This window comes from Eubalaena glacialis, chromosome 2, assembly GCF_028564815.1.
Source record: "Eubalaena glacialis isolate mEubGla1 chromosome 2, mEubGla1.1.hap2.+ XY, whole genome shotgun sequence".
NCBI lineage: Eukaryota > Metazoa > Chordata > Mammalia > Artiodactyla > Balaenidae > Eubalaena > Eubalaena glacialis.
In genome coordinates this window covers 42494848-42509409 of record NC_083717.1, presented here as the reverse complement: position 1 = coordinate 42509409, position 14562 = coordinate 42494848, and the positions used below count along the sequence as shown (strand labels likewise).

Here is a 14562-nt window from a genome sequence, read left to right as displayed (position 1 = left end):
TGCTAAGTGAAAGAAGCCAGTCACCAAAGACCTCATAATGTACAATTCCATTTATATGAAATGTCCAGAGTAGGCAAATCCGTAGAGACAGAAAGTAGATTACTGATTGCCTAGAACTGGGTTTGGGGGTGGGTGGGGGTGTGTGACTACTACTCAGAGTTTCTTTTTGGTGCCATGAAAATATTCTAAAATTAGTTAGTGGTGATGGTTACACAACTCTGTTAAATGGGTGAGTTTTAGAGTATATGAATTATATTTCAATAAAGGTCTTAAAATGCAAAATTACACACACACATACACACACAAAATGCAATGTGGTATCCCGGATTGGATCCTGGAACAGTAAAGAAGATTATTGGAAAAATGAATGAAATCCAAAGTCTGTAATTTAATTAATAGTAGTGTACCAGTGTTGGTTTCTTAGTATTGACAAATGTACTGTGATTATGTAACATTGAAGAAACAGGTGAGACCCTGTGTATGAGAACTCTGTACTATCCAAGTTTATAAAAATAAAAATTTTAAAGTAACACAGTCATTAAAGAAAATTCAGGAAGCTATGGAAAAATTTAAATGGATATTAGTTGTCTCTTTATGATTATTCAAGCATAACCACTCAGTGAAAAATTGAATCAGATTAGAGTTTTTCACCACATAGGTGTGATCATATCGAGAGATTTTTCGCTGCCACTGTGTTTAAATGTTTTAATACTGTTTAATATAGACTAATTTGTCAAAATGTGATGGATCTGAGATTTTACTCTGCTTGTAAGGTACCAAGTTAGCCTGACAATTTCATGGCTGCTGGCTGAAGTCACGGAACTCCTGGGTCAGAGACAGATGAATTTATTACTCATCGTTCAAAAAGCACCATGAGCATCAGCTTCTCATTGGTTCTTCTTGCTTCCCTAGTCTCATGGGGGCAATACGGAGGGGCCCAGGTAGATGCTCTGTCGCAGCTGAGGAACCCCAACCTTAGGAAACCTGAATTTTTACATTGGGCGGTAAGCCTACCTGACCTTTGCTCTGATTCAACACATCTGCCCTTTGCTTCAGAAAGAAACAATATCTCTATCTTCCAAGGCTGTTTGATACATAGACATTCTTGAAAAGATAGTCTAGAACAAAAGGACAGTCAGTGTCCTTTGCTTACAAGACATGCAGAAAAAGGGGAGACCCATGGGGAATTGCCTCCCATCACTAATATGTTCTCATCATTGTTATTCAGAAATTAGTGTATTTAGTTAGAGGTTTGATTTAATTTTAATTTCTTTCAGTATTTATTATATATTATTTTAAGTAATACTCTTAAATATTTTTATTTTTGTTAAATAATACATTATTTTAAATAAATATTTATGGATTACTTACATTATATGTTATTTTGCAAAATGTATAACTCACTTTCTGTAACACGCAAATGCCTAAAATTACATGAAAAGTGTAGAGTATTAGTCCCTCAAATATTGAAGGCAAGAACGTTCGGTTTACTTATTGGCTATGGAATGACGTGTGAAAAGGTGATGAAAAACATTCTCAGATAAAGAATTTTAACAAAGTTTCCTAAAATGTTGACTGAAGAGGTGTTGAAGGTCATGGAAGGGGAAAGAGCAATGTCGTGATAATTCAGAGCGGCTTGGCATTCTTTGCTGTTTAAAGGATCTGCTTTTTTATTTCTGTTACCTACTTAAATTTGTTGCTGTATTCATGGAGCAAAAGTACAGCAATTCTGGACTCCTGCTTTTCCTGTTAACAGAGAAACTTCACTGGAAGTGAACTTTGGCTCATTTCAAATGAGATGCAGTTCACAGTAAGAAAATCCTTCTCTAAATGGAAGATTTTTTTAAAGAAAATTTGCTGTTTCGATTCTTTGAAAGATGTGGATAGGGTTTGTTAACATTACTGAATTTGAGGTTTCTTCCTTAGGCACATTCCAATTGCATTTTGAAAGGGGATATTTTGCATAATCCCAGGGAACCTGCTGGAGATTCTTTTCCATTCAACATCACTTTCAAATTTTTGGCATCATTTTGTAGCACACCAGGAATTGAAACATTGATGGCCCCTGGTCCCCACCTCCTCTCCTCTCTAATGGTGAAAGAGCTGAAACGAGCGAATGATTTGTTTTGTTTCATGGTTATTTGCAAGCAGCTTAATTCCTTGCATTTCTTCTTTGTCAAACAGTTGTAATTTGACAGAATGTCCCGTAGCTTTCTACCTTATCCCACGTAGCATACTTAGTAAAACTGTTGGTCCCTCTCACCAATATAGTTTAGTATCTTCTCACCAAAGATCAGAAATTTACCAGTAGGTACACATGATATTGTAGAAACCGTTAAGTAAAATCATCTTTGAGCATTATAAATATTCAACTACTTAGTAATTTGTTTAGATACTCCTACTTATATTGTTTAGAATCCACTGACTGTTTCAGTGTTAATGAAACTAGAGGATTATAATGTTAAGGTGTTTGGGAGTGGTAAAAACTAAAATATAATATTATACTTCTCTTTTGGGGATACATTTTTTCACCTTTATTGTGATATAATTTATATACAGTAAAACTCACCAACTTAAGTTCACAGTTTGATGAGTTTTGACAAATGTTTGAATTGTGTCATCACTGCCACAGTCATGATAGGAACGTTTCCATCACCCCTGCAGTTCCCTCCCGTCCCCTTGCAGTCAGCCTCTTCCTGCAGTCCCTGTTGATCACTAATATGCTTTCTTGTATTAATTTTGCGTTTTCTAAGGTATTATATAAATGGAACCATACAGTAGGTAGTCTTTTTGTCTGGCTTTTTTCTTTTGTGATCCTGAGATTTGTCCATGTTGTTTGTATCAGTAGTTCATTCCTTCTGATTCTGAGTCTATTGCATTGAATGCTGTATCACAATTTGTTTATCCATTTACCCATTGATGACAGTCTGGGCTGTTTTCAGTTTGGGGTTATCATGAATTAAGCTGCTATGAAATTCCAGTAAAAGTCTTTGTGTAAAGGTATATTTTGATTTTGGGGGGAGTAAATACCACAGTGGGATTGATTGCTATGTTGTCTATAAGTATATGTTTGACTCTATAAGAAACTGCTAAACTGCTTTCTGAAGTGACTTACTATTTTGCATTCTCCCAGCAATGTTACCAGTGTTTCAGTGGCTCCATCTTTGGCAACAGTTGGAATTACCAGTTTTTAATTTTAACCATTTGAATGGCTGTGGACTGTTATTTCCTTGTGGTTTTAATTTACTTTTCCCTGATGATTAACGGTGTTCAGCATCTTTTCCTGTGTTTATTTGCCATTCATACATCTTCTTTGATGAAATGTTTAGTCAAATCTTTTGCCTATTTGAAAAAGCATGTTGTTTGTCTTATGGCATTGTAAGAGGTTTTGTTGTTGTTGTTGTTATGTGTATTTTAATATTCTAATTACCAGTCCTTTAGAAGATAGATGTTTTGTAAATATTTTCTCCCAGTCTGTGGCTTGCCTTTTCATTTTCCTAACAATGCCTTTTGAGGAGCAAGACTTTAAAAGAATTTTGATGCAGTCAAATTTACAAGTTTTTTTTCATGCTTTTTTAATGCATGCTAGGAAATCTTTGCCTAACCCAGTGTCACAAAAAACATTCCCCTGTTTTCTTCTAGAAGTTTTGTTGTTTTAAGTTTAACATTTAGATATATTTTGAGCTCATTTTTATAGACAGTATAAAGTTTGAGATTTGAGGGAGATTTATTTGTTTGTTTTCACATGAACACCCAATTTTTGCAACATCATTTGTTAAAAACCTATTCTTTCCTCATTGGAATACCTGGACATCTTTGTCAAACATGAATAGGTCATATCTGTGAAGGTCTATTTGTGGATTCTCTCTTGTTCTTTCGATCTGTATGCCTGTCTTCATACCAGTACCAAACTGGCTTTATTAATATAGCCTTTTTTTAAAATAAATTGATTGATTGATTTTTGGCTGCGTTGGGTCTTCGTTGCTGCGCGTGGGCTTTCTCTAGTTGCAGCGAGCAGGGGCTACTCTTTGTTGTGGTACACGGGCTTCTCCTTGTGGTGGCTTCTCTTTGTTGTGGAACATGGGCTCTAGGCACGCGGGCTTCAGTAGTTGTGGCATGCAGGCTCAGTAGTTTTGGCTCGCAGGCTCTAGAGCGCAGGCTCAGTAGTGGTGGCGCATGGGCTTAGTGGGATCGTGCCGGACCAGGGCTTGAACCCGTGTCCCCTGCATTGGCAGGCGGATTCTTAACCACCTCACCACCAGGGAAGTCACAATATAGCTTTTCTTTTTTCTTCTTTTTTTTGGGGGGGGTATGGATTTTATTTAATCTGTTTGTTTTTGTTTTGGTTTTGGTTTTTTTTTGAGTTTAAAATTTTTTAATTTTAGCATTCCAAAAGCTAAAGCTATTAACAATACAAAAACAAATACTTCACTGAACTAAAACCTTCACTATCTCTACATTTTGGGAAATTATCTGAACTTCTAAAAGTACTTTTTTAAAAAAAAATTTTTTTATACAGCAGGTTCTTATTAGTTATCCATTTTATACACATCAGTGTATACATGTCATTCCCAATCTCCCAATTCATCACACCACCACCCCCGCCGCTTTCCCCCCTTGGTGTCCATATGTTTATTCTCTACATCTGTGTCTCAATTTCTGCCCTGCAAACCGGTTCATCTGTACTATTTTTCTAGGTTCCCCATATACGCATTAAGATACGATATTTGTTTTTCTCTTTCTGACTTACTTCCTGTATGACAGTTTCTGGATCCATCCACGTCTCTACAAATGACCCAATTTCGTTCCTTTTTATGGCTGAGTAATTCCATTGTATATGTGTACCACATCTTCTTTATCCATTCGTCTGTTGATGGGCATTTAGGTTGCTTCCATGACCTGGCTATCGTAAATAGTGCTGCAATGAACATTGGGGTGCATGTGTCTTTTTGAGTTACGGTTTTCTCTGGGTATATGCCCAGTAGTGGGATTGCTGGGTCATATGGTAATTCTATTTTCAGTTTTTTAAGAAACCTCCATATTGTTCTCCATAGTGGCTGTATCCATTTACATTCCCACCAACAGTGCAAAAGGGTTCCCTTTTCTCCACACCCTCTCCAGCATTTGTTGTTTGTAGATTTTCTGATGATGCCCATTCTAACTGGTGTGAAGTGATACCTCATTGTAGTTTTCATTTGCATTTCTCTAATAATTAGTGATGTTGAGCATCTTTTCATGTGCTTCTTGGCCATCTGTATGTCTTCTTTGGAGAAATATCTATTTAGGTCTTCTGCCCATTTTTGGATTGGGTTGTTTGTTTTTTTAATATTGAGCTGCATGAGCTGTTTATATATTTCGGAGATTAATCCTTTGTCTGTTGATTCATTTGCAAATACTTTCTGCCATTTCTGAGGGTTGTCTTTTCGTCTTGTTTGCAGTTTCCTTTGCTTTGCAAAAGCTTTTAGGTTTCATTAGGTCGCATTTGTTTATTTTTGTTTTTATTTCCATTACTCTAGGAGGTGGATCAAAACAGATCTTGCTGTGATTTATGTCAAAGAGTGTTCTTCCTGTTTTCCTCTAAGAGTTTTACAGTGTCTGGTCTTAAATTTAGGTTTCTAATCCATTTTGAGTTTATTTTTGTGTATGGTATTAGGGAGTGTTCTAATTTCATTCTTTTACATATAGCTGTCCAGTATTCCCAGCACCTGTTATTGAAGAGACTGTCTTTTCTCCATTGTATATCCTTGCCTCCTTTGTCATAGATTAGTTGACCATAGGTGCGTGGGTGTATCTCTGTGATTTCTATCCTGTTCCATTGATCTATATTTCTGCTTTTGTGCCAGTACCATATTGTCTTGATTACTGTAGCTTTGTAGTATAGTCTGAAGTCAGGGAGTCTGATTCCTCCAGCTCTGTTTTTTTCCCTCAAGACTGCTTTGGCTATTCGGGGTCTTTTGTGTCTCCATACAAATTTTAAGATTTTTTGTTCTAGTTCCGTAAAAAATGCCATTGGTGATTTGATAGGGATTGCGTTGAATCTGTAGGTTGCTTTGGGTAGTATAATCATTTTCACAATGTTGATTCTTCCAGTCCAAGAACATAGTATATCTCTCCATCTGTTTGTGTTATCTTTGATGTTTTTCATCAGTGTTTTATAGTTTTCTACATATAAGAGTCTTTTGTCTCCCTAGGTAGGTTTATTCCCAGGTATTTTATTCTTTTTCTTGCAGTAGTAAATGGGAGTGTTTCCTTAATTTCTCTTTCAGATTTTTCATCATTAGTTTATAGGAATGCAAGAGATTTCTGTGCATTAATTTTGTATCCTGCAACTTTACCAAATTCACTGATTAGCTCTAGTAGTTTTCTGGTAGCATCTTTAGGATTCTCTATCTTTAGTATCACGTCATCTGCAAACAGTGACAGTTTTACTTCTTCTTTCCCAATTTGTATTCCTTTTATTTCTTTTTCTTCTCTGATTGCTATGGCTAGGACTTCCAAAACTATGTTGAATAATAGTGGTGAGAATGGACAGCCGTGTCTTGTTCCTGATCTTAGAGGAAATGCTTTCAGTTTTTCACCATTGAGAATGAGGTTTGCTGTGGGTTTGTTGTGTATGGCCTTTATTATGTTGAGGTAAGTTCCCTCTATGCCCACTTTCTGGAGAGTTTTTATCATAAATCAGTGTTGAATTTTGTCAAAAGCTTTTTCTTCAACTATTGAGATGATCATATGGTTTTTATTCTTCAGTTTGTTAATATGGTGTATCACGTTGATTGATTTGCATATATTGACGAATCCTTGCATCCCTGGGATAAATCCCACTTGATCATGGTGTATGATCCTTTTAATGTGTTGTTGGATTCTGTTTGCTAGTATTTTGTTGAGGATTTTTGCATCTATATTCATCAGTGATATTGGTCTGTAATTTTCTTTTTTGTAGTATCTTTGTCTGGTTTTGCTATCAGGGTGATGGTGGCCTCATAGAATGAGTTTGGGAGTGTTCCTTCCTCTGCACTTTTTTGGAAGAGTTTGAGAAGGATGGGTGTTAGCTCTTCTCTAAATGTTTGATAGAATTCACCTGTGAAGCCATCTGGTCCTGGACTTCTGTTTGTTGGAGGATTTTTAATCACAGTTTCAATTTCATTACTTGTGATTGGTCTGTTCATATTTTCTATTTCTTCCTGGTTCAGTCTTGGAAGGTTATACCTTTCTAAGAATTTGTCCATTCCTTCCAGGTTGTGCATTTTATTGGCATAGAGTTGCTTGTAGTAGTCTCTTAGGATGCTTTGTATTTCTGCGGTGTCTGTTGTAACTTCTCTTTTTTCATTTCTAATTTTATTGATTTGAGTCCTCTCCCTCTTTTTCTTGATGAGTCTGGCTAATGATTTATCAATTTTGTTTATCTTCTCAAAGAACCAGCTTTTAGTTTTATTGATCTTTGCTATTGTTTTCTTTGTTTCTATTTCATTTATTTCTGCTCTGATCTTTATGATTTCTTTCCTTCTGCTAACTTTGGGTTTTGTTTGTTTTTCTTTCTCTAGTTCCTGTAGGTGTAAGGTTAGATTGTTTATTTGAGATTTTTCTTGTTTCTTGAGGTAGGCTTGTATAGCTATAAACTTCCCTCTTAGAACTGCTTTTGCTGCATCCCATAGGTTTTGGACTGTCATGTTTTTGTTGTCATTTGTCTCTAGGTATTTTGTGATTTCCTCTTTGATTTCTTCAGTGATCTCTTGGTTAACGTATTGTTTAGCCTCCATGTGTTTGTGGTTTTTACGGTTTTTTCCCTGTAATTGATTTCTAATCTCATAGCGTTGTGGTCAGAAAAGATGCTTGATATGATTTCAATTTTCTTAAATTTACTGAGGCTTGTTTTGTGACCCAAGATGTGATCTATCCTGGAGAATGTTCCGTGCACACTTGAGAAGAAAGTGTAATCTGCTGTTTTTGGATGGAATGTCCTATAAATATCAATTAAATCTATCTGGTCTATTGTGTCATTTAAAGCTTGTGTTTCCTTACTAATTTTCTGTTTGGATGATCTGTCCATTGGTGTAAGTGAGGTGTTAAATTCCCCCACTGTTATTGTGTTACTGTCGATTTCCTCTTTTATAGCAGTTAGCAGTTGCCTTATGTATTGAGGTGCTCCTATGTTGGGTGCATATATATTTATAATTGTTATATCTTCTTCTTGGATTGATCCTTTCATCATTATGTAGTGTCCTTCCTTGTCTCTTGTAACATTCTTTATTTTAAAGTCTATTTTATCTGATATGAGTATAGCTACTCCAGCTTTCTTTTGATTTCCATTTGCATGGAATATCTTTTTTCTTCCCCCCACTTTCAGTCTGAATGTGTCCCTAGGTCTGAAGTGGGTCTCTTGTAGACAGCATATATATGAGTCTTGTTTTTGTATCCATTCAGCAAGCCTGTGTCTTTTGGTTGGAGCATTTAAATCCATTCACGTTTAAGGTAATTATAGATATGTATATTCCTATTACCATTTTCTTAATTGTTATGGGTTTGTTTTTGTAGGTCCTTTACTTCTCTTGTGTTTTCCACTTAGAGAAGTTCCTTTAGCATTTGTTGTTTGGTGGTGCTGGTTTGGTGGTGCTGAATTCTCTTAGCTTTTGCTTGTCTGTAAAGCTTTTGATTTCTCCGTCAAATCTGAATGAGACCCTTGCCAGGCAGAGTAATCTTGGTTGTAGGTTCTTCCCTTTCATCACTTTAAATATATCATGCCACTCCCTTCTGGCTTGTAGAGTTTCTGCTGAGAAGTCAGCTGTTAACCTTATGGGAGTTCCTTTGTATGTTATTTGTCGTTTTTCCCTTGTTTGCTTTCAGTAATTTTTGTTTGTCTTTAACTTTTGCCAGTTTGATTACTATGCGTCTCGGTGTGTTTCTCCTTGGGTTTATCCTGCCTGCGACTGTCTGCGCTTCCTGGACATGGGTGGCTCTTTCCTTTCCCATGTTAGGGAAGTGTTCGACTCTAATCTCTTCAGATATTTTCTCGGGTCCTTTCTCTCTTCTCTTCTCCTTCTGGGACTCCTATAATGCAAATGTTGTTGTGTTTAATGTTGTCACAGAAGTCTCTTAGGCTGTCTTCTTTTTTTTTTCATTCTTTTTTCTTTATTCTGTTCCGTGGCAGTGCATTCCACCATCCTGTTTCCAGGTCACTTATCCGTTCTTCTGCCTCAGTTATTCTAATATTGATTCCTTCTAGTGTATTTTTCATTTCGGTTATTGTATTGTTCATCTCTGTTTGTTTGTTCTTTAATTCTTCTAGGTGTTTGTTCTTTAATTCTTCTAGGTCTTTGATATACATTTCTTGCATCTTCTTGATCTTTGCCTCCATTCTTTTTCCGAGATCCTGATCATCTTCACTATCATTATTCTGAATTCTTTTTCTGGAAGGTTTCCTATCTCCACTTAATTTAGTTGTGTTTCTGGGGTTTTATCTTGTTCCTTCATCTGATTCATAGCCCTCTGCCCTTTCATCTTGTCTGTTCTTCTGTGATTGTGGTTTTTGTTCCACAGGCTGCAGGGTTGTAGTTCTTCTTGCTTCTGCTGGTGGATGAGGCTATCTATGAGGGTTGTGCAAGTTTCCTGATAGGAGCGACTGGTGGTGAGTAGTGCTGGGTGTTGCTCTGTTGGGAAGAGCTCAGTAAAACTTCAGTCTGCTTGTCTGCTGATGGATGAGACTATCTATGAGGCTTGTGCAAGTGTCCTGATAGGAGGGACTGGTTGTGGGTAGCACTGGGTGTTACTCTGTTGGGCAGAGCTCAGTAAAACTTCAGTCTGCTTGTCTGCTGATGGATGGGGCTGGGTTGCCTCCCTGTTGGTTGTTTGGCCTGAGGCAACCCAACACTGGAGCCTACCCAGGCTCTTTAGTGGGGCTAATGGCGGACTCTGGGAGGGCTCACGCCAAGGAGTACTTCCCAGAACTTCTGCTGCCAGTGTCCTTGTCCTCACGGTGAGCCACAGCCACCCCCCCTCTCCCCCCCCCCCCCGCAGGAGACCCTCCAACACTAGCAGGTAAGTCTGGTTCAGTCTCCTATGGGATCACTGCTCCTTCCCCTGGGTCCCGATGCACACACCACTTTGTGTGTGCCCTCCAAGAGTGGAGTCTCTGATTCCCCCAGTCCTGTCCAAGTCCTGCAGTCAAGTCCCGCTACCCTTCAAAGTCTGATTCTCTAGGAATTCCTCCTCCCATTGCCGGACCCCCAGGTTGGGAAGCCTGACGTGGGGCTCAGAACCTTTACTCCAGTGGGTGGACTTCTGTGGTATAAGTGTTCTCCAGTTTGTGAGTCACCCGGCAGTTATGGGATTTGATTTTATTGATTGCGCCCCTCCTACCATCTCATTGTGGCTTCTCCTTTGTCTTTGGATGTGGGGTATGTTTTTTGGTGAGTTCCAGTGTGTTCCTGACGATGATTGTTCAGCAGTTAGTTGTGATTCCGGTGCTCTCGCAAGAGGGAATGAGCGCACGTCCTTTTACTCTGCCATCCTGAACCAATCTCCCAAAAAAGCTTTTATAGTAAGTCTTGAGATCAAGTAGTGATGAACTGGGGAGAATTAACAGTTTAACAGAATTGAGTTTTCTGATCTATGAACATGGTGTCTCTATTTAAGCCCGCTTTAATTTTTCTCAGTAGTGTTTTGCAGTGTTTAGAGTACAAGTCTTGCTCATATTTTATTAAATTTATGCCTAATTATTTTATATTTCTTGATGCTATTGTAAATTATATTACTTTTGTTTTTAACTTCAATTTTTAATTGTTCACTCCTAATATATAGGACTAGTATTGATTTTTTTTTTGTACATTGACTTTATAACCTTCAGCTTTGCTAAACTTATTTATTCTAGTAGCATTTTTGTAGATTCCTTGAGATTTTCTCCATAGATAATCATGCCATCTATGAATAAAGCAGTAAAATTACTTATTTTCTACATCTATGCATTTTATTTCTTTTTCTTCTTTACTGCATTGGCTAGAACCTCCTGTACATATTGAATAACAGTGCTGAGAGTGGACATTCTTGCCTTGTTTTTGATCTGAGAGTGAAGTATCAGGATTTTTTAAATAGATGCACTTTATCAGGTTGAGGAATTTCCTTTCTGTTTTCAGTGTTCTATGAGTTTTAGATGTTGAATTTTGTTGCCAAATTGTTTTCTGCATCTCTTGATAATCATTAGTTTGTGGGAGGTTTTGGTCTGTTAATAAATTGATTTTCAAATGTTAAACCAACCTTGCTTTACTGGGATGAATTTGGTCACGATGTTTATCTTTTTTCTATATTGCTGGATTCATTTTCCTAATTTTTGTTCAGGATTTTTTCGTCTATGTTCCTGAGGATATTGATTTATAATTTTCTTATGTCTTTGTCTAGTTTTGGTGTCAGGGTAATGCTGGGCTTATAAAATGAGCTGTATATTGTTCCCTCCTCTTTTGTTTTCCTTAGGAGTTTGTGTAGAATTGCTATTATTTCTTCCTTACATGTCTGGTGCCATTCACCTCTGAAGTCATCTGGGCCTGGAGTTTTCCTTACAGGAAGGTTTTAAACTATGTATTCAACGTCTTTAATAGAATAAGGGTGTTCAGATTATCTGTATCTTCTTGAAAGAATTTTGGTAGTTTGTGTCTTTCATGAAATGCTTCCATTTCATCTAACTTGTATTTCTTGTTCATAATATTGATATTTCCTTATTATCCTTTCAGTGTCTGTAGGATCTGTAGTGATGTCCCCCTTTAAATTCTTGATACTGGTAATTTTTAACTTAGAATTCTTTTCTTGGTCAATCTAGTTAAAGTTTTACTGATATCAGTAAACTGATCTTCTAAGGATCCAGCTTTTGATCTTATTGATTTTATTTTTCTATTTTCTCTTTCACTGATTTCTGCTCTTTGTTTTACTTATCATGTTTGCTTTGTGTTAATTTTGTTCTCTTTCTGAGTTCTTAAGGTGGAAGCCTAGATCACTGATTTTGAGACATTTCTTTTCTAATACAGGGATTTAATATTATAAATTATGCTCTATGCATTATTTTGGCTGTATGTCACAAATTTTCATATGTGGTATTTCTATTTTTATTCAGCTTGAAATATTTTCTGATATTTAATGTTTCCTTAAGATTTCTTTTTAGAAGCTTTTTTTAAAAATTTTTTTAAATATTGGGTTTTTCAAGATATCTTTTTGATTTTGGTTTCTAATTTGATATTGTTGTGGTCAAAGAGCATGTTTAATATGATTTTAATCCTCAAATTTGAGACTTGTGTTATACGACAGAATATATTCTATCTTGGTGAACATACCATGTGCATTTGAAAAGAATGTGAATTCTATTGTTGGGTAAAAGGCTCAGTTATGTTGATTAAATCAAATTGGTTGATGATGTTTTCCAAGTTCTTTATGTATATTCTTGCTGATTTTGTGTCTACCTGTTTTATCAATTACTGAGAGAAGGCTGTTGAAATCTCTAATGGTAGTTTTAAAAATTACATTATTTTTAATCTAATGAAAGTAGAAAGTTATAATGTTAAGATGGTTTGGAGTTGTAAAGGCTAAATTAAAAAAAAATGTTTTAGGGCGGTTGTATGTGCTTCTTAATATGCTTTAGAATCACATAGGTTTGTATTCCATTCCCAGTCCTGCCATTTATTACCTTAGCAACTCCTCCAAGCCTAGCTATTCTTTGGATAGAGATATTACAAACTTCTTGGAGCTAGTATGGGGATTAAATGCAATAATATATGTAGAATTCTTAACCTGATGCCCAACATACAGTAATTCTTGAATAAATAGGAATTATTTTTGCATTTTCTAAGTTGTAACCTAGGATGTGAAATGCATATTTCAATATTTGATCCTTTTCACCTGTTAACTTATTTTTCTTTTTTATTTCACCATTGGCCTGCACCATGATCTTCCTCTTTGTATATCTTTTTTCCTCTTGCTTTTATATGCCTAACTTTTACTGACAGTTTCTTTAGAGTCTTGAGTATAGATTGCCTTGTTGTGTTGTGAAAAAGGTTTTTTCTTGACATAATTTTACCCACTTTGCAGTAAAATATTAAAGAAAAAGATAGGAGTGTTGGTGTGGTAGATATACTTGAAACAGCTGTATAAACATCCCACACTACTTCACTGTCTGAAACTCAATCTCTTTTTCTTTTTCTTCAGATAAACCGAGAAAGCTGGTGTACCATTGAGCCATGCCCAGATGCAGCATCTCTTTTGGCTCCCACGCAGAGCCCAGGTACGCAGGGATTCTCCAACTTCCAATTTGCTTGAATGACTGCATCCAAAATGTCCATTTTCTAGAGCCACAGTCCCACTCTAATAACAGATTGTTTGATTTCAAGGTCTGTCCTTCATGAGCATTAATGGGATAAATCAGAAGAAGGGGTGTACGTGATTTGGGTTTGTAGGCATTTTGTCTCACAGTTGAAAATGAACATGTAATTACCTAAATTTCACTTCAGTATTAAGTTTTCACATGTGGCTTTATGATTTATTAATTCATCTGTGAAGGCGTATGTGCTGTGCATATATGTACATGTGATAAAGGTTTCTTAATATGATAAAACTATAAGTATATATTATTAAAGACTAATCCTGGGGCTCTCGATTTTGGCTGTGCATTGAAGTTATCTAGGGAGCTTTAAAAATGTAGTGATCTCTGGGTCCTGCCCCTAGGGATTCTGATTTAATTGGGCTAGGGTGTGGTCTGGGCATCAGAATCTTTAAAAGCTCTGTTGGTTCCTCTGCTTTATAGTCAAGATTGAGAGCCATAATCTTTGGAAGTATTGTCAGCAATTGAGTGTTTCCTTAAGCACCCATGAGGTATTAGTAACATTGGATGAGGGTAAAATGCTCTTAAGACCTTGCTGGTTAATGACACAGCACATGATCTGTGGTTAGTTAGGAATCCCAACTTTTTATCCAAGTTTAGCCACTAATTCACTGTGACGTAAGGTACGTTCCCTAATGTCTATGTGCTCTATTGTCTTCCATCCCTAAAGCCTTACTGGCCTTTCTTAAGGGAAGAGTCCGAATGACCTGGTGAGTAACTGAAGTCTCTGTGACTGTTCTTGCAGCTGGTAATTTGCATTTTGGGCTCTTGAGTCGACTTTACCCAACAAAACCTCTGTTAATCTTCCCGATTTTCACTGACCTGCTGTAAAAATTACCGAGTTTTCATTCACTGGTCTTTTTAGAGACAGTTTAGCTGTGGATGTCCTGCAGTAGTATTAAATTTAAAGACAAATGGTTCAAATTCTCTATCTCCAGAGAAGTTTCCTACTGATTCTCAATCCTCTGACTTTGCTCCAAAGGAAGTGTCAGAACAATTATGAAAAGTTTTTTTCTATTTTTCTCTCACGTGGAGAAAGAGGTTAAAGGATATTATTATGCTGTAGTTGTGTTTCGGGTCTCCGAATATTATAAGACTGACCTTGTTCACAGATTTAACTTACATTTTCCCCATCTCTCCCCCTAGAATCTTCTACTTAAAAGTATAGTACTTACTATGTTTTGGTTCTTTAAGCTGTTTGGGGCCTTTTC

The 14562-nt window shown here is 36.6% G+C and overlaps 1 protein-coding gene across 7 annotated transcripts in view; it reads left to right on the top strand.

The window, feature by feature from the left end:
- Window positions 1-14562, top strand: part of AKAP13 (A-kinase anchoring protein 13) — a 346999-nt gene that overhangs the window by 242228 nt on the left and 90209 nt on the right. For all 7 annotated transcript variants that reach the window (XM_061179975.1, XM_061179974.1, XM_061179973.1 and 4 more), the window contains one exon: window positions 13180-13255. In XM_061179975.1, the coding sequence (XP_061035958.1) occupies window positions 13180-13255 (76 nt within the window). The remainder of the gene's footprint in view (window positions 1-13179; window positions 13256-14562) is intronic.